Consider the following 20,303-nt stretch of genomic DNA (forward strand, 5'->3'; position numbering starts at 1 on the left):
TGATAGTTATAATCCAGAGACACAGTCAAACAGCCTACGCCTTGTGACTGGAGAATTGAAAACTTTATTTTGGAGTAGTTAGAAAACCATGCAGAGTTTCTCCCTCTTTACCCCCACCCCTTCCTTCTCTTATTCTAACATTCTTGATACGTGAGAGCACATGAAGAATATACCCAGCACCGCTCCAGTTGCATTTTAATCAGCATCAGGAAAAAAAACTTGTTTGTGAAGAAAAACAGTGACTTGGTGAATTTTGCTCGTTAACACAAACTTTGAAAAGAGTCAGTCAGCACAGTATACATTGTCACACTGCTTCATCCTAGAAGCTGTGGGGAGGACTCAGTGCAACATGGCTGAGGAATTTTTTAAAAAGTGGAGGACTCCTTCACAATGCATTTCAAGAAGTTCCTTCAAAAGGAGGATTTTCTATAGGCAGATGAATTTTCTTATAATCCTTTCTGCTTTGCATCCACCATATGGGCATACAGCAACCAAGGCAACCTAATAAGCTTCAATCTGCTGCATGGTATGTGTTTGGCAAAACGGGTATGCAGAGAGGGAGGAAGAGCAACTGATGCTGCAGTGGGAACTCTGGGGCAGGCAAAGGTGTAGTCCCTTTGCACCATATTTTTTGTGGACACATGTACAGAAGTGAGGAAAGAATGGGGGAACAGGGAGAGAAGCTGTGTGCACCCTTAAGGATGTTACTGACATTATGCACTGTGCATCCCTGAAAGCTGTAAGTATAGGTGTGCTCACATGCAGGACCGGTGATGTGTTATGTGAACACCACATGTCTTCTCACATAATCAAGATACAGGGAAGACTTATAAATGTGGTGGGAAGAGAATCTAAACCTTCCTTTGCACACTTTGCAGCTTTCCCTGTGGATTCACTCTTCAATCTACCTGCTGAAATGAACACTTTTATTGAACTGTAATTTTTAAGTGTCATCAGTAAGTGCTAGCATTAGGCAATCTCTCCCTGAGAGCTGTTTCAGGCCATCCACAGGTTCCAGAAGACAGCACTCATGAAGACTGACATCCTTATTTTATTTAAACTGGATGTACCTCACAAACTGGCCAAACTAATCTGATTTCTAGTCACAGAACAGAATTCCTGATAATGGAAAAGTTCCATCAAGGTATACAATTCCAATTGGTTTACCTGCTAACACTTCAATTTTTTCCAGTTCATACTCCCAAAGATGTTTCTCCAACAGACTTTTCACCTGAAAAAAGCTAATTTCAAATAAATATGCTGCTGTTTAGAAGCTCTTGCCCATCATACTAATCACAGGCCCATTTTTCCTAGAAATTATCTTTTCTGAACATAAATGTTTAAAATTACTAAGATGTATTCCAAGAAAAAATTAATAAAGAGGCAACTTGACTTGTCTCACATCTGTCTTACTAATACACAAAATATATGAGTAAATATAGAATTATTTGAAATATTTATATTCCAAATACTAACCCACCATACCATCAGTAGTAGCATTTGTGACAAATCCACTGTTCAGAGTTAAACAGCATTTCCATCCATGTTTTGTCTACTCTTATACAAGTATCTGTGATGATACATTTTTGCAAAACATTCACTTTCTAATTTTGACTTTAAAAATTAAGGCATCACTGGACCAAAAAGCACAGCCTCCAATGGTCACTATTTGGTTACCTCAAACTTTGCAGGGATGACAATTATCTCAAGAATGTCAGATTAGTTAAACTAGGACCCAATAGTAACAGGACTGTGTCACATTGATTTTGACATTAGTTTGTTAATAGTTTGAACTTTTTCATATGTTTGCCAGCTAACCCGTATTCCAGTAAGTAATGTAAGCAGGTTTCAATTAAATTTACAATATTTATATGCATTTTTATTTGTGTTTCATTCAGCTTGAACAATGAAAAAGTACAGACATTCAAAATGTAGGCACTAAGCACCAAGTTAACAGCATTGCAGAGAAATAATTATTTTCTTTGAAGTTAGGCTTTCCTGGGACAACTGTATTAGTATTGTTTCAAAATATTCCCTTTCAACTGGTATATTGAAAAGTCACGAAGGAAGGCTCTACCAGGTGTTTTTATGCAATATTCTTTTATATGATAGCTAGGAGTTCTGGTACAAAATAACGCCCAAAATGCTTAAACAAGAACTTCCTCTACAAGAAGCATGAGAAAAATTTCCAGAAATACTACTGGATTTTTTTTAAGTCTGTGTTTAAAAAGAAAAACACTTTCAGGATGTTTTGTTTAGTTCTTTCCTACTCCCCACTGCTTGGTAGAACTTTCCTCCCTTTCCTAAGTGTCATTTAAAATTCACATAAAGAGTGTATGCTCTTTCATTTATGTTTCATTTTGAGAGAACCAATAAATCACTGTACCCCTGGATCACAGTTCTTGCCCACAAAAAAAGTCAGGATGCACTTCTGGTTCCAAGGATCAACAGACAATTATGTCAGCTTCATGAAAACATAGCACAAAAGACTCATTTTGCCATGTTGACCTTATCTTATGAAATAAAGATAAAGCCTTAAAATTGTGGAAACACTGTACAAATAAAAATCCATGAAATGCTGATTGGAATGGGAATTCTTCATTAACATTGCTGTAAAAATGCTGTAAACTAAGATAATGTGAGGGTACACCAAATTTCATTCCTATTTTTAAATATAAAGATGATTTGGGAAGATTTATTAAATATACCAGTAAGACTGTTATTTGAATGGTTTTTCTGATTAACCATATTCACAGACTATCCGATTTTTTCTTTTTAAGAAAGAGCAATGTCCTCTGTAAAAGCACATGCAAACAGAATCAGATTTTTGTACTCAAAATACAACTTCAAAGTTTCAGACAGGTGTTTATTCCAGATGCAGAATGACTGTTCACTTTAGAGGCATTTCTGATGTGCTAAGTTTCATTGTATAGTCAACCTATTTTATCGAGGAAGCCTGAGCTACAGAAGCGAAATCTTTTTAATTGTTTTATACTATTAAGACTATTATAAAAATAAAGTACCAATATAATTCAATTTACAACAGGAAAAAAAGCAGCTATACTATACTTGGCTTAAAGTCTACATCTATATACACGTGTCCATTTAACTAAGCTTAAAAAACCCCAACCCCAAGAACCCTTGGTTCATTAAACATGAGGCATTATTTTAAAGTATAACTCCCCTTTAGAAATGTACTTTAGCTAGTTATCTCGTGACTCCTGGTTTTTAGATCACCCATTCTACACAGTCACATTATCACACAGAATTACCAGACACAAGACTCCAGCTATTTAACATACACACAAAGTGATGAATCTCAGGCTTTAAGAATACAATGCAACCAGTATGCCCAAGCAAAGTCCTTGAGGGTCACAAGGAACATCAAAGCAGTGCTTGGTGTTTTATACTGTATGGTGAACCTAAGTGGACAAGAAATGTTTTCTCAGTAACAGGTTATTGAAAAAAATCCAAACCATCTACTGAATGCTAATATGCATAAGGCTTCATGGTTGCTCCTGATATAAATTTTAATTATGAAATACCAGTTTGAAATGTTAAGACGCTTGCTGCATAGAAATAGTTTTTTTCTAAAAGCATGCTGGATCCTCTGAAGTCACACCCAGGGTTTCCATCCAGGAAAGAGTTGGCTCAGATTTTTAGGGTCCATGGCCTGCTGTATGAGGAGGTTCACTTGCCCTCCTACACTGAGCACTGTTCCCTCCTCAACACCTTTCAGCTTCTCCTGCAGTCTCATCAGAACACGCTCAGCCACTTTGTTAAAGCTCTGGTCGTCACTGCTGGCAGAATAAAAAAAGAAAAACAGGTGCTCTAGATACGGATCCTGAACAACATGAGCAACATTCAATGAGAAAACCATAAAGCAAGGCAAGAGTGCAGCAAGAAGACAGTAAGAAAAAAATCTTGCACCTGGCTTTTCTTTTACGTTCCTGTGGATCAGTACTGAGTGTAGAGCTCATGTCAGCCTCATCCTCTGGTCTCTGCTGCAGATACAAAGCTTTCAGGGGGTTCATGGTCCAGTCGAAAAGAGGATCATAGAGCAGCACCTACACAGAAAATAAACCTCTTTTTAATTTAAACTGTTAACTACAGCTATTTCAGTGCCCTAGCACTGTTGGTAATGCTCACACTAACCACAATATTAGGAGCTTAAGTGTTCTGGTTTGGTTTTGTTTTTTTTTAACCAATAGAATTGGGCTAAATTGCTTAGTAGACAACCCAACAATAAAACTGCATCTGATCATTCGCAGGTATTTGTGTTGTTTATACTTCAACTCAGTTTTGCCACTCAGTCCCATCTCAGCAGTGAATAGGTAATTTTTTAATACACTGCTAGGCACTAAAAAGAATCACTAGTGTTTAATGTAAAGTATAAGCTGCTCTTAAGAACGAGTTTTATTCTCTTCTTTGTGACTTACGCAAAGAGGATTTAATTCAAATGGCACTACTCCTGCTGGAAATTTTGCACTATGGCTAGAAACATTTAGATATTGAAGAGAGTAAAATGCCTGAAGGAAACAGTTCCCATAGAAAATGCTAACTGGTTATAATTTTACTGAAGAATACAAGAATTAACAAATCTGGCCAACACTACCACATTCAAATTCAGTACAAAATCTTCACCTTAAATGAATATTTGGTGTAGTAATACATATGAAGAAAAAGACAAAAAACTGAAGACATTCTGGCAGGTTACTGTTCAAAAGAATGAAAAATGCTTACCTCTACAATAGTCAGCAAAGCTTCTTGAGAATTTCTCATAACAGCCATTGTTTTCTCACAGCATCTAAAAACATTTTACTGTATTTTAGGTTCTTTTTGGTAAAATGTAATGGCATTTTCATGATTTAAATACTGGATATTTGTACTCTACTTAAAATTTCTAACATAAGAGTAACTCTTGTACTGCCATTTGGAGAAAAAAAAAAGAAATTTAGACACGTAAGACCAGAAGGAGACTGGGTAGTTCACTGATTATATTCTCTAAGAGAAAGGGATGACCTGTTTCACTGTCTGAGATGTTTCTATACACAGAATTAACCACTGAGTTAACACTGCCTGTTGAGGTGTGCCATGATGGCAGAATTGCTTGGATGAAAGAAAACTTGTGTGCCAGCGGTGCTCTGCAACATGTTGGAGCACCTTGGTAGGGTTCCTTTATATGAAACGAACAGATCCAGTAACCAGGCATTAAGCAATCTCTGAAATCTCTGCTGTAAGTTTAGATATAGAAGTTGTTATTCACTCCTACATTCACTCCCAAGCAAACTAAGCTTGTGTAAGGAATGCAGAGCTTTCCTATGGGACAGGTACTCCACTGAAAGGGATTAGGCTTCCTGTCTACTTCAGGATGAGAACACCTCTCCCCCCCAAAGTTAACTGATCATGTTCACATTCAATCCTGAAATGACTTGTTTATGGTATTTACCCCAGTACTGTTCATTACAAGTCAGTCTGGCTGAGGCAGAAACAGCGCCTGCACCAGTGCCTTTTATGCTGTGTTTACTTCAGCTGGAGCCAAGCAATTCATGTTTTTCTGTATAATGGGGCAAAAGTTTTAGAAGGAACACAAAACTGTGAATTTAGAATAGAAGTGGCAGTGACTGTTTCTTCACGGGACAAAGGTGTACTAGGAACTACTTATTAACATTAATTACTGCCTTAGAAAGACAACGCTTACACTATATACTTTTTAAAAGACATTAAATTTGGGGTTTGCAAGCATTACGTTCATGAACATCATCAAAGACTGGAATGAGAGAAATGTCCTGCTTGTTAGGGCTCTCATGGGTCATTCACAGGATATAGGATGGAGGTTGACAGAAACTCAACTCTTTAGGGATTTTTCTGTTTCGCAGTTCAAATCTATTGTTGGATTTATATTTTGTACTTGCAAAGTGGTATCAAATACATGATCCAAAAGGGGAAAAGACTCCAATTTACTTACATAAAACTAAACAGAAATTAGAGTTAAAACAAAATTCGTTTAAAGACATTGAATAGTTCTGAATATATAGTATAGGTCTGAAAGAACAGCTTAGTTCTGAAGGAAAAACAAATTCATCATTCTAAATCAGTGGTTTGCTGTGGAGCCTTTGGAAATGCTGAGCCCCCTCTGAATGCCACAAGTGGGTGACAATAACCCATTAGCTAGTGAAGAGTAGGAAACACTGAGCAACACTGATGAACTTGTAATGGGTTAAATAAACATGAGCACATAAGTTAAAGGTCAGCATTTAGGTATTTTATTATTCATATTATCAGCAGAAATCTGAGTCTCCCCTCTAGCATTAGAACTATTTAACAACAACCATCATGCTGGAAGTATTCTGCTGCCTCCTTATCCCTATGCAGTACGGGAGCACTTACCTTCTGAAGACTCCTTCCACGCCAGTAATACCCATTCCATCCACAATGTCCCTGGTTAATCTAAATGGAACAGTCTCTGGTGTGGGAAGGATTTTACCTTGCTCAAAAGCAACCCCTAAACAAAAGGATAATAAATGTTTAATAAAAACTTAAAGTAAAGAAAAGTTAATGTTTTCTTGCCTGTCCCACTTACCCAGATCTATATGCACTAGTTCTGCTGTTTGTTCATCTATCAAGATATTCTGAACATGTCTGTCTCCAAGTCCAAGAATGTAGCCAACTGAAACAAAAAGGTAAGTGCTGAAACCATATTTACATGTAATAAAAACCAGAGACAGCTTAAGAAAGATTATTAAAATCATTGTAACAGGTGCAAACAAATTACAAGTGAGAATATTTCTTCTCCCATATATAGATATTACCCAGGAAAGAGCAAATGCTATTCCACAAATCTGAAAAGAAAAGTTTAACTGAATGCAAATGCAAAAAGGTTTTTCTCATACAGATGTGTATTGTTTTATCTACTCCACAGAATTCTTGGCCATTTCTCTTCATAGATAGGTTTATCAAATATTGCAGCGTTCAAAAAAAAATTAAAATGAAGTGCACAATAAAATTAGGTTTTGTTATTGTTACTGTTTTATTTAAAAAAATCCAAAACAACAAACCAACAACTGACTTTTGTCTAAGTCAGTTTTAAAAATCTCCAGTGATCCAAATTATAAGATCTTTCATGTAAAGCCTATTTCAGTGCTTTACTGTCCTTAAATTAGAAAACCTACAAACAACATTGCCTTTGGTGCAATTTACACCCATTACTGTTTTCATCAGTTGATGATCAGCAGCAGTATTTCCTACAAAAATCTTTCATGTGAATTCTGCTTCCTTTTTTTTTTTAGCAAAAAAGGGAGTGTATAAACATGTTAGCATCTAAAATGGGATCTACTGCAATGTATATAATTTACTAACAAATGTCTTTGAGAGACTCATTACAGAACCGAGCCATCCAAAGAAGATCCACAATCCAAATACATATATTTCTTTATTAAGACAAAGCAAAAATGCCAGAGCCTAAATAACTGTTTCAGCCATGGCTGATGATGCCAGTACAAAGAAAGTAAAAGATTGAGCTTTTCAACTCAGTTAAAACATCTGAGGCTACACATGAAATGAATAAATGTTAAATGGAAACAAAAGAAATAAACAGCCAGGTAGAAACTTTAAAAACACTACCAGAACCTAAAAATACAAACCACTATATAAAACAAATACAGAATTTCATTCTATCTTTCTACTGCAGCAGATATCGGGGTGGGGAGGAACAAATCAGAAATCTTAATTACAAAAATAATGCTGGTGTTCTTGCTGGAATTTTTTGCCCTCTACTATGCCTTTTGTGGCATGTGATAAAAGCAGAACAGCCACTGCTTCTGAAATGGTATAAACTTTTTGGTTACATAATCTAAAATGCCAAGATAACTAAGACAATGTAATACCTATAGAAGATGTAGCCACACTACGAGTGTATGCCAATCGTTTTTCAAACCACACAGCTGGATCCAGGAATTTTTCCATGCAGAAATACCGAAACACAGGTTGAAAATTCTCACAGACTTTCATGAAGATTCTGTATTTCTCTTCGGGTTGTTTCTTTTGTGCATCCTTTAAACACATAAGAAATGTTTTACCCATGACTAACTGCTTTGGAAGGAAATTATGTCTTCCTTTGAAAGAACAGATTCCTACTTTCTACACCCTCTCCCCTCCATCAAATGCTGTTCTCACTCCTTTCTCTGAGCTATGAATTACTGTCTCTTTTAAAGCAATTACTAATGCACCTATCTACCTGTTTTACTAAACAATTACATTTTCATATAACACTCATGGGCTAAAAAACGTGGAAAAAACCACACTCCTATTTCTTTGGTTCAGCAGGTGCATGTATTTTATAGGCATGTACAGGTAAATGCATCTTGCTGGGAGACACTTCCATTCTTGGCACTCTCTTCTGGTACCTTTGGTTATCTAGTGGCTTCATGTCACTGTGAGAAAGTTACTCTCACTCATTCCCATGCAAAAGGTGCACAGAGCCAAAATTAAATATACTTTAATCCTGTTAATGCTATAGACATTTAAAAGGAAGTAATTTCTTGCACTGTCATGGGTATATAAAGTAACAGGTAAACCTGTCTGCAATTTTCTAAACTTACGGTGAGGTGGTCTGTGGAATTAAACTAAAAGTCTGAATATCTATTCATTCCATGCCACTGATCATATTCATTATTATATATACTAATAGTATAGTATATAATTCTCCATAAATTTCCCCTCTACTTCCCAACCCCCTGTAACTATTATAAGCCAGCTAATTTTTTTGGTGTTTTTTAAAGTTATTTTGACTCACCATCATTAGTCTTTGACATTGATAACCAGAGTAATCTCCTGGTCTGTATCTCTTGTGAGCTCCTTCTTCGACATTCACAAGAAACTCCCCAATGGGGGTTGTTCCTGAACACCACTCAAGAACACCACTTCTCTGGGAAAGGGGAACCACCTGTAAAAGCAAAACCACGGCTGCACGGGGAAGGGTTATACACACAAAACTATGAATAGGCATCCTGCAGAGCATGGGTGCACATCTGTGTTTGTTTAAAAAGACAAAAAAGGACAAACCATACAACTGATCACAATACATGTTTTAAATACAAATATATATATATATATAAAAATCCACTCAAATTTTTTCTACCAAATATTTGCAATTTTTTTCCTAGCCCAGAGACCCTTCCACTACCATACTTCAGTATAACTTAACAATTCTCCTCAATGTGCATGTTTATTTTGGCATTCTGGATGACCTATGACAGCCAGCAGGTCACTCTGTTGGAATGGGATAACACAGGCATTGTGCAAATTGCATACAAGAAGTAAAATCTCACACAAACGCATGGTAGCTGTGTGAACATATTAGGCTTGTCTTTGTCTGCTTCCCACCCCAGGGAACAGTTGCTCACTGCATAACTGGCTGTAATGGTTACCTCAATTCCTGGAGCACTGGTCAGAATGAACCATTTGCCTGCCCTCAGTAAAACAGTTACTGCCTTTATCCTTCAATTTCATTTTCTTATGAAAGTGTCTTTATCTCATAATGTGACATCCATTCTCTTTTTTCCGGATGTCATTCATTTTTGCACACATAAAAACCTGATTTTTAATTGAAGATTATCCAAAAATGTGACTTTAACTCCGCCTGAGAATTCTTAAAACCACACTAGCAATTCAGATAAGCACCTTTAGAGATTCCAGAGTGCATATTTCTCATTTGTCAAAGACAAGAGCTTATCCTTCAAGAATACTTTTTCAGAGGTCACCTTCACAGCTATTATTATAATCCCAAGCACATAAAAGGACGGAGGAAAGGAAAGCTCCTCTTCAAATACATTTTCTGCATTCAAAATAAGAATGTATTGCTGTATTCCCAATTCCAACAAAAAAGTTCTGCAATTCAAATTCTGCATGAATAGACCCTAGATGGGACTTCTGGATTCAATTGTAAGAGATATTGCAAGACTAAAATTAATTATTAAGGAATATCACAAGACAAATTAATGAGAATTCATAAACAAACTTGTATGCTCAAGTGTAAGGACTAGAAACTTACAATTCAAGGCCAGTGCACGAGTTAATTTCTTTTCAATTACAGGTTCATATAAAGAAAGCTTTGAAGAGTATTTAAATATATATTGGGCATCAGAAATTTATTTTAAGGATTTAGAAAAAATTAAATTGTAATAATTAAAATGTATTGTTTATTCCACACCTTAAGGAGCAGTGATTACCTTAATAACACATAAATAAATATCCTTTTATATTGTCTTTGGGTTAAAAAAGTGGAGAATGGAGAAATACACTTTATTTCTCTGCTGCCACAGCTTTTCAGGGTTACCTTGTATCTTCGGATATTTAATTTTCTCTTTCGTGTTTCAGTGTTTTGCTGAAGCAATGTATTGCACATCTGGAAAACCTGTTGCATGACAGCATCTTGCCTGAGGTCATCACGCCCCTTCAGCAAAAACAGAAAAAGCAGTTAAAAAAATTTTCAGCATCCAATTTCTTGTTCAGCAACTAAAAAAATTATTTAAAAAAATTGCACAACCCCCAAGTTACTTTTCCACAATAATCACATGCAATAAAATGTAATTAACAATTGATTTTTTTCTCTGTATTTGGTTTTCTAATAGTGCTCAGCTGCTTAAACAGAACCATCATTAACTTAAATCATTACCTTTTTCTTTTTTTCTGGCAAATATTATTTAAGGTTTCAATCACCCTACATGCCTTACAGCACCCTTTTTAAACATAGATGTTTCATTCAACCTATTTAGCAACCCAGCACACAGCTGAAGCAGCATCAGTTGGCACTGCAGTTCTGATTATGGGATGCAGATTTATGCTTCTCTTGAAAACTTTTGGAACTACCCCATACTTAACAGCAAAACAGAATTCTCCCAGCAGCTGCTCCATGTTTACATTCAAAGAGAGAATGAAATCAGTTGAGTCTAAAGAGAATTTTTTTAGAGATTTGTATTTCTATGTGTATACTTTTCATTGTCTCTTAATTGTAAATTTGTTTTTATATGGGGAAGAAAAAAGGAGGTATTTAACAGAAAATTTGATGGTTTTTATTTACTGCACAATCCAGGTCACCAGCTAAGACATGACCAAGCAAGTCACAGGTCTGGTAGTTGTCAGGTAAGCTACTGGATATAACATGCACTGCTGAAAAATAATTACAAAAAATTTAATACTTATTGTTTATATCATACTATTATTATATTACTTATAATATCCTTTGCAATATCCTTTATTAAAGTATTCTTCAACTGACACTGAAATGTGAAAAGTCTGCTCATGGTACAGAAGTGATACATGAGAAAACTGACAGAACTTAAAAAAAATTCCAGCATGCCAAGTCTCTGACATGTAATTACAACTGACAGAACATACCTTAACCAGCTGCCTCCTTTCTTTACCATCTGATCCTACACAGTCTATTATTTTAGGCAGGTTCATGCCTCCTGCTAAAAGAAATTCTCGCTTAAAAGATCTTATTGTGACCAAATTTTCATATTGTCCTGTGGGATCCACCTGAAATTATAAATAAGTTGAAATTAATATAAATATTACCTCCATTTCACTCAGAGCAAGTGGTAATGAGTTGTTTGCAAACCTCATTAGCAGACTATATGCTAAATATTAATACAAGTATTCCATCATTTACAAGGATAATACTCACAAAAGCTACAAAAATATGCTGAGCAAAGGAGTTTTTCTGATTCCTCCTCGTTCACCTCACTGGTAGAGGGGACATGGTGCTGCAGACTTCCACTAAACAGGCTGTGACAATGTTAGCCTGTCCCAGCTGATATTGTCCCAAGAAAACGTTCACACACAGCTGGGGGCATTAGGCTTACAATAGGCTGCAAATGGGCCCAATCTACAATCCTAAACCTGCTGCAATTTTTAGGATCTGTATCTTCAGCCATTCTTCACATCCTTGTGTCATAAAGCAACCCTACTCAGTTAGCTGTAATGAAATACTGCTCCAGCAATTTACATCCCAGACCTGCAACCATTTCAGTCAGTTTATACTGGAGAAGAAGAAAGGTAAAGAAAAGAACAATCGAGTTGTAGAAAAGAGCAACACCTGGGGCCAATAGGAGCCCTACAAACAAATGTTATTTAGCATGGGTGGCAATTTCTGGCCTCTGAAGTCAAACTGCATAAAGCAGTCCCTTGACTTATTCAGCTTTATAGACGCAGCCTGAGGGACTTTAACACAAGGAAGTCTAGCTTAGTAACATTTAAATTTAGGTGTTGGCCCAAAAAGCAACTTTACGCTCCTGAAACTGGTAAGTTCCCTCAGTAGAGCATGTGGCATTGAAGAGTGAGTGCCTACGTACCCATCCAATCAACCACTTAGGCTAACAGGAATGGATCACACCCCATTTCTGAATGGTAAAAACATACAAGCTGGCCATTTAGGAACAGGAGAAGGCATATCTATTAATTCTCATACCTTCAGGACATTAAGTGCCTCTGAGCTAGCACTTACGAAACAGGAGATTCAGACTCCCTAACCCTCTCTGTGATTTAGGTAGTTCATCACCCCTTCTGATAATAAAAGACTAGTCATTGGTAACACTGGCAAAGCCATCTTTGTACAATAAACCACTATCCAGCAACTATAAGACTTGGTCTTCTAAAGCCTAAGGAAACCATCTCAGCCTGTATCTCCCATAGGCTGACCTATAAAGAACCTGGGAATTGGATGAAGAGTTATATGCCCTGACTGCCACTACAAAAGCTTGAAGCTGATTCTATGATTTGATATTATAGTCTGTATTTATTGCAACTTCAGTCACCTTAATTTCCATGGTAGGAACAACAACATCCAAGTCCTTCAGTTTAATAATTGGCTGGTCAGCTGGAATACTTATTTGTTCTGTAATTAAAAGGAATTAATAGTTTTAAGTTCAGAACTAGTAACATACATCAAAATTGACAAAAATCAGCTTACATTGTTTTTGGGACCCAAAACCTCATTGTATACTTTTGTCAAGCTGATGAAGATGATTGCAGGGCAAATGGAGATTTCTGGACTTTGATATTCAGAGTCTGAGCCTTACGGTGCACGTAATTACTGTGACTTCTAATCCAGACTAAGTTCTACCAAAGATAGGACACAGTGCTAACGCCGTATCTCTTTTAACTAAATATCAATATTTAGAAATACACTTTTTAATCTGAGAAAACAAAAACTATCTTCACTATTAAAACAAACTTTTTCCAAGACTTACTTCTTTGAGATTTCCATGGAGTAGCATCTACATTTGCTAATGTGATGTAAGCATCACAAAGTGCTCCGATGTCTCTAACCATATGAGCTCTCTTTTTTCTTACGATATTGATTATAGTGCTAGCAGCCTCCATTCTGTCCTAAAAAACCCAAAGGAATACAAATATCAGATCTTGCAAACTACACCTTGTAATATTAAAGATATATTATAACATGCAGGAAATAAAGTACAAATGAGATATGTCCTATGAAAACAGAGCAAACTGCAGTAATGGACAGCCCTTTGTGAAAAATTCTGTGCTGTCTAATCTGAGATGATGAATAATGTAAAATATTATTGGGAATGGAGAGGGAGCAAATGTCTGGGCAAAGTGCAAAAAAACTGCAAAAATTCTTCAGAAAAGAGGAGATGTAGGTTTGGATGTTCTCCCACCATCTGCCTGCTTCTGTTACGTCCTCCCAACTGAAGAAAAGTCCTGTATGCAAAAGGCAAAAACCTGACTATGCATTCCTTCTGTGCCTGACTCTGAGACACTTGAATTTAGCATAATCCCACTCCAAAGGGTGGGACCACAAAAAACCCTATAAATTTGAGAGAAAGGTGGAAAAAAGCCACATAAAAGTGTGCTGAAAAAATGTATCAGTATGGGGGCTAAGAAGGCAATGACAACCATGCCAGGCCTACAACAATGGGGGAAAGAATGGGCATTAATCTAGGTGAGAGATGATTCCAAAGACAGGTTCCAACAAAAATTAAGCAATAACAACATGACATGAAACTACAGTTCAGTATTACCTATCATCATGGCTTTTAACATATAAAGGAACAAAGGATATACTGCACAAGGCCAAATACTTAGGTGCAACAGATGTTGCCACTCAAAGCAGAAAAAATACTCAATTCAGGATGTACTTTTAACAATAAACCCACTCAAGCCTTTCTTGCATCTAAAATGCTTTTTACAGAATGACACATCAAGGATTTTTATCACAAAAGTCTTTCCAATAATTGGGGCTATTTGTGGCAGGAAATGTTAACTATATTTTGTTCAATCCCATAATTACTTCTTTTAATAATAATGTACGCACAAAGGGGGGGGTTTATTATTAAAAGCACTTTTTCCCTCCTACTGTTTCTTAACAAAAGCCAGCTGATGAGCTCTACACTAAAATGACATGTTTTTTTTTCATTTTTTAACAAAATTAAAGGACTGAATGTGATTAATAGAATAGAATTTTTTGTAGTCACCACATCAAGCTGGGAGATTTCTTTCGGTGCATTTTTAATTAACTTATTTCTTCTTATTGCATCTGGTTTTGCGAGGAGTTCATCTTTGTTAGCATTAGCCAAAGCTAGTATTATAAACAAAGTATGATGAGGATGATCCAGTGAAATTCTAGACATTAGCTGTCAACAAAAACAAAAAGATCCTATTATTGAAAACTGTACAGAAGAAAAAAAAAAGATAATTAACATTATTAATTCTTTTGAACTTCTAAGGTTCCTAAGAAGAAATAAAATGGTAATACTTAGATGGTATTTCCACAACTGAAAAAAACATTCAAAGTACATTCCTATAGCTGCGTAAGTCTACTCTTATACAACAAGAAAAATCAATTACGTAGAAAGGAAAAAGTCCCCAATCCTCTTTCCCCACCATACTAATTTTGCATCACTTATTTTTAATACACCCTGATCACCTATGTAACTTGTTCAGCTACAACTGCACAGAGGAAGATGGATATTGTTTAGAAGTAGGCACTACTAAGATAATCAAGATATCTTTAGATAAGAAAAGCATAAATTACATTATTCAGAACTTCGTGAAATCCTAAACCACCCATCATCTTAGTTCCCATCCGAGCAGCCAGCTGGTACATCAGAGGCAAAAACTTGTATGAGGGAATCTTCTGTGCATTTTTCTGTAGTAGAGAAAATTCAGTTAGAGAGCTGTACTAAACACCAAACAAAACCTGTAATCATAAATTTTTTTTAAACTAAGAGTAATCATGGCTGTGTGATCAAATGGCAGTTCAGTGAGTATCACATTATCTTGGCCCATGTCTCGTAAATGCTACAAGTCGTTCATAGGAAAAGTAATATTTTCTATTCTACCTTTCATAGCTTTTCACCTGAAAGTATATATAATTTAAACTAGAATAATGTACCTAAGGATGCTCAAGATGGGTAGTTTCCAAAATATGTAAAGAACAAGGTGACCACAGTAAAAGCTCATGAGATATGCTTAATCATACAGATTTTTCAAATTAAAATGTTAAATTAAGTTAAATTAAAACGCGTTAAGAATTACAGGTCTCACTGATGAAAAACTAAATGATAAGCAATGACAACTGAAAAAAGCAAGTTTTGCAGGAAAAGTTAAGCAGCTACATAGGAAAGCATACTGCACAGCACTATAATTCATCTTCTAGAAACCTAGGAGAAGGAAACGAAAGATGGATATTTTAACTGTCAAGGCATTAGGAAAAAACAGAGCAGACATATACCTTCATCATTTCATTGACTCTATCAACTCCAGGATTTTCAAGCCATAGTGAACAGAGTCGGAATATCCACATATCATGTTCTTCTCCACTTAATAAACAGCTGATATAGTTCTCCACTGCTTTACACAGGAAACGTTTACGATCCTCAGTTAGGGCTTGTATGGCACATTCATCCAGTTCAAGTTCTCGCTGAACCTTCACTGTGTATCTGTGTGAACAGACATTATTTTTAAACACCACATTAACTTTTAATGAACTTGTAGCAAGGACATCCCTAGCTCTCTTACTTACTAATTTAACATTTTAAAGTTGCTTTGTATGTACAAGCACAGCAAAACAAACAACTGAGAAATCAAATTGTGGGAGCTACTCCTTTGGTGTATGCACAAAGACCCACTGCTCTAAGTAAATTTTCAGTCAGTGTCTTCTTTTAAATGATTTATTCTCAATATTGGTATATGTGTGAACATACAGTACAGATAATTTGTGTAAATACTTCAGTTTCCAACAGCTGAAAGTCATCCTTTTCTGCCCACTTTCAATTGTTCTTACTGAATCCATATGAACTCTGTATTAAAATTAATTCTACTCTTTCACTAAATGTGTAATGGAGAAAAATCTCAATTCATTTATTTTCACTCGGTAACATTTTCTTTGTCAAATAAACTGAACAGATCCAGGGAATAAACATGAATTCCAGGCCATGATCATCCATACTGTTTAACTGCTGTAACAGTCCTTGGCTTAGTTTTGGCCCACACTACCTAGCACATGCATAGACCATGTTCAGGCACAGTTCAGAAACTATTCACAGGAAGCACTATGGATTTGGCCACTGTTTTGTGGAGAAGGAAAAAATCAGCTGTAGAGATGTGACCCATACTGTACCTCTTGCCAGAGAGTTGGTAGAGATGGAGCCTTTGAAAACTCCATAGTAACCACCTCTCCATTTGAATGCTCACCTGTTGGTTTGAACTCTACATTCCCTGATGAGGCCGACCTCCTCCTTGGCCTTCTTCAGTAGTGCTTGCTTATTTTCAAACTCTGAGGATTTCATGTAATTCTCAATTCGCTGGTACTGATTATCAGAGAAACGAGCCAAAGACAGGAAAGCCTTCATCTTTCCTTTCTTCAGCTCATCACTGCTGTCTCCACTGTGGCTTGCAGCAATTTCCACAGCCTAAAGGGGAAGAAACAATAATGGTAAGATGGATAATCAGATAAACAGTATAATCAAGCATAATACTTGATTAAACTCTGTTATCAGAGAAAGTTGTTTTTCTTGGGGGGGCGGGGTTGAGGCTGGAAGGGACATCTGGAGATCATCTCATTTAACCCCTCCCGCTCAAGCAGGATCAACCTGCTCAAATAGATTATTCAATGTTGCCTGTGATGGGATATATATGCATACAAAATGAAATCTAACAGGGTATTTTTCTCATAAGTGAATTTAACCTTTAAGAAGTGTTTCAGTGCAAACAGCCAAAAAGATTATCCTGTATGAAACAGATTTAATAACCATACAGGCGTTTACTGCACTTATCTATCTTTTAGAGTAACTAGGCATGAAGTTTTACAATAGTCTTAAAGCCTTATATCACAGGATGGTGAGAAAAAAAAAAGAAGGCAGTCCAAAAAGTGCCAAAAGGAAATTATATATGAAAGTCATGGATTCAAATCACAGTGATGAAAGCACGTAGACAGTAATAGAGAAAAGCAACTATGCTGAGTTTCACAAATCAGCATGAAATAAATAAATGCAGAGTGGACAAATATTAATACAACTGTTTCTGTAACTGGCTATGAGTTTAAAAAAAAATTTACAGTAGTTTGAAACACTAGAACAAGACCTTCCAGCACCTGTCAGGGGTAACCTTATCACTCTCTACAACTACCTTAAAGGAGGTTGTAGCCAGGTGGGGGTTGGTCTCTTCTCCCATGTAACAAGCAACAGGACAAGAGGACACAGTCTTAAGATGTACCAGGGGAGGCTCAGGTTGGACGTTAGGAAGAATTTCTTCACAGAAAGAGTGACTGGACAATGGAATGGGCTGCCCAGGGAGGTGGTAGAGTCACCATCCCTGAAAGTGTTCAGGGAAAGATTAGATGTAGCACTGAGTGCCACAGTTGACATGTTGGTGGTCGGTCATAGGTTGGACTCGATGATCTCAGAGGTCTTTTCCAATCAAAGTGATTCCCTAATTCTGTGAAATACAATGGCCACATTGAAAACCTGATGAGTGAATAATCTATCCTGAGAAGGAAGGAATGGTAATGTAGAACAGGCAACTAGACTAGTAGTTGTAATCACTGCACTTCTAAGCCAATATTATACGTTTCACTGTGAATTCTATAAACCCATATTCTGAACATTTTATAAGATTACAGTGTTAACACAATACAATGTGAAACTATGTTTTTACAGGAAACCATACTTTCAATCCAGAAAAACAAAGGCTGCATTGAAAAATCTGCTTGACATTCTAACACCATATTTCAGCACAGCATTATCTCAAAGACAGTGTATTTCAAAGACCAGATGCACCTTTTCTAAGTATTTCTGCATGATGACTGTAGGGTTTTCCAAGCATGTTTCTGCTAACCAGGTTCCGCACAGCCTCAGACACTCCGTATACATCAATTTCAGGTGAGGATCATTCTCAACCTTTGAAAAAGCAAGTTTTGGGAACAAAATTAAAGAGAGGGAAGCATCAAAAAAACCCACCCCTGAATAGGCAATTTCTAAAGTTTTAAACCCTGAACAGAATTCAATCACTGAGGGCTATTACATATAATGCATCTACAAAGTCATTCACCACCCACATCTACAGCAGTTGATAACCTTAAATCACATTCACATTCTATGTTAGACTAAAGGAGAGCATGTATTTTAAAACACCTGATAATCCGAACAATGAAAAGCAGAATAAACCAATGACAATATGTAATAAAAACCACATAAATTCACAGCATGTTTCCGTAATTGCTATTTTCTAATATCCCCATTTAGTCTGAAGTATCATAGTACAATCCATAGGTAACATTCAGGAATCATGATAACTATGTGTGATCACTAAATTATTCAGACAGATCTCTAGATGGAAATTGGATTAAAAGTGCTCCGAGAAGATGAGGAGCAGGTTTCCAAAGGATGTGACTCCGGATCAGATGCTCAGCTTTAACTGTAGAGTAGGACAAGTTTGCAAAATACTTTTAGTACAGTGTACATATTAAAGACCACATGATCAAGATGGCAACACTGACTGTGAAATACTGAAGTATATCATAGGCTGTGAAAACACAAATCCTTCTTACATAGGCAGGGTAAATGTAACACTGGAAGGATTAAATTTTTGGACGGCCTCATCAACTATTCATGGAGAAATCACAAAAATCAAAAGACCAGCAACTCTTGATTTTGTCCTGATATGTATGGAGAACTTGGCCCAAAATTATCCAGCTTTTCTGTGTGACATTCCTTAATAATGTATGTGAATTCAAAGCAAATGTCTTTTACCCTCCAAAAGTACTCAAAGAAAGCCATCATAGCTAAACATAAATGTAGGACATGAAGGCATTTTTACCACATTGCTAATGAAGTTCTATCCAGAGGGACCTGGACAGGCTGGATTGATTGGTCAAGACCAACAGTATGAGGTTAGATGAGGCCAAGTGCCAGGCCCTGCCCTTGGGTCACAACAACCCCATGCAGTGCTACAGGCTGGGGGAAGAGTGGCTGGAATGCTGTCCAGAGGAAAAGGACCTGAAGGTGGTAGTCAACAGCAGCTGAACATGAGCCAGCAGTGTGCCCAGGTGGTCAAGAAGGCCAATGGCATCCTGGCCTGTATCAGCAATGGTGTGGCCATCAGGACAAGGGCAGATCATCCCCCTGTACTTGGCACTGGGGAGGCCACACCTTGAATCCTGTGTTCAGTTTTGGGCCCCTCACTGCAGGAAAAGATATTGAGGTGCTGGAGCGCATCCACAAAAGGGCAACAGAGCTGGGGAAGGGGCTGGAGGAAAAGTCTTAGGAGTAGCAGCTGAGGGAGCTGGGGTTGTTTACTCTGGAGAAAAGGAGGCTCAGGAGGGAGGGACCTTATCCCTCTCTACAACTACCCGAAAGGATGTTGTAGTTTCCCAGGCCACAAGTGATCAAACAAGAGGAAAATAAACATCAAGTTGTGCCAGGGGAGGTTTAGATGGATAATAGGAAAAATTTCTTCACTTTAATTTTCTCTCCATGGAAAATTTCAGAAAGTGGAATTAGGATCTTAAATAATTTAATTCCCATAAGTTTATACATTATATAACATATACCTGAAACCAATCTGCATCTAATTTTTTTATCATCGTTTTAAGTATATTCAGTGCAAGACTCTCTTCTTTTTTAGCCCAGAAAACCTGAGCTTCTTCTAGTTGCCATTCGGAAACTCCACATCCCTCTGGATTGTGTTGTTTGATCTGAAACATAGCTCTTTCTGGAAGCTGAAATTGAAAAAATAATAATAAACAATTCTTTAAGTGAAATACCAGTGTCTCACAGCAA

General features: G+C 36.8%; 1 protein-coding gene across 2 annotated transcripts in view; it reads right to left on the bottom strand.

The window, feature by feature from the left end:
- Positions 1-1,846: 1,846 nt before the first annotated feature.
- ATM (ATM serine/threonine kinase) overlaps positions 1,847-20,303 on the bottom strand; it is a 64,766-nt gene continuing 46,309 nt past the window's right edge. Inside the window, exons 47-63 of one of the 2 annotated variants that reach the window (XM_017816054.1) lie at positions 20,075-20,242; positions 18,303-18,422; positions 16,720-16,937; positions 15,758-15,965; positions 15,059-15,172; positions 14,499-14,657; positions 13,251-13,389; positions 12,816-12,895; positions 11,398-11,538; positions 10,337-10,453; positions 8,795-8,944; positions 7,887-8,052; positions 6,584-6,670; positions 6,391-6,505; positions 4,744-4,807; positions 3,931-4,067; positions 1,847-3,797 (exon numbers count right to left, since the gene is read on the bottom strand). In XM_017816054.1, coding sequence (XP_017671543.1) covers positions 3,617-3,797; positions 3,931-4,067; positions 4,744-4,807; positions 6,391-6,505; positions 6,584-6,670; positions 7,887-8,052; positions 8,795-8,944; positions 10,337-10,453; positions 11,398-11,538; positions 12,816-12,895; positions 13,251-13,389; positions 14,499-14,657; positions 15,059-15,172; positions 15,758-15,965; positions 16,720-16,937; positions 18,303-18,422; positions 20,075-20,242 — 2,364 coding nt within the window. In that variant the 3' untranslated portion in view covers positions 1,847-3,616. Of the gene's footprint in view, positions 3,801-3,930; positions 4,068-4,743; positions 4,808-6,390; positions 6,506-6,583; positions 6,671-7,886; positions 8,053-8,794; positions 8,945-10,336; positions 10,454-11,397; positions 11,539-12,815; positions 12,896-13,250; positions 13,390-14,498; positions 14,658-15,058; positions 15,173-15,757; positions 15,966-16,719; positions 16,938-18,302; positions 18,423-20,074; positions 20,243-20,303 lie in introns of both variants that reach the window. The other variant, XM_017816053.1, reaches the window with a different exon arrangement.

Source organism: Lepidothrix coronata, unplaced genomic scaffold, assembly GCF_001604755.1.
Source record: "Lepidothrix coronata isolate B3197 unplaced genomic scaffold, Lepidothrix_coronata-1.0 Scaffold53, whole genome shotgun sequence".
Lineage (NCBI taxonomy): Eukaryota > Metazoa > Chordata > Aves > Passeriformes > Pipridae > Lepidothrix > Lepidothrix coronata.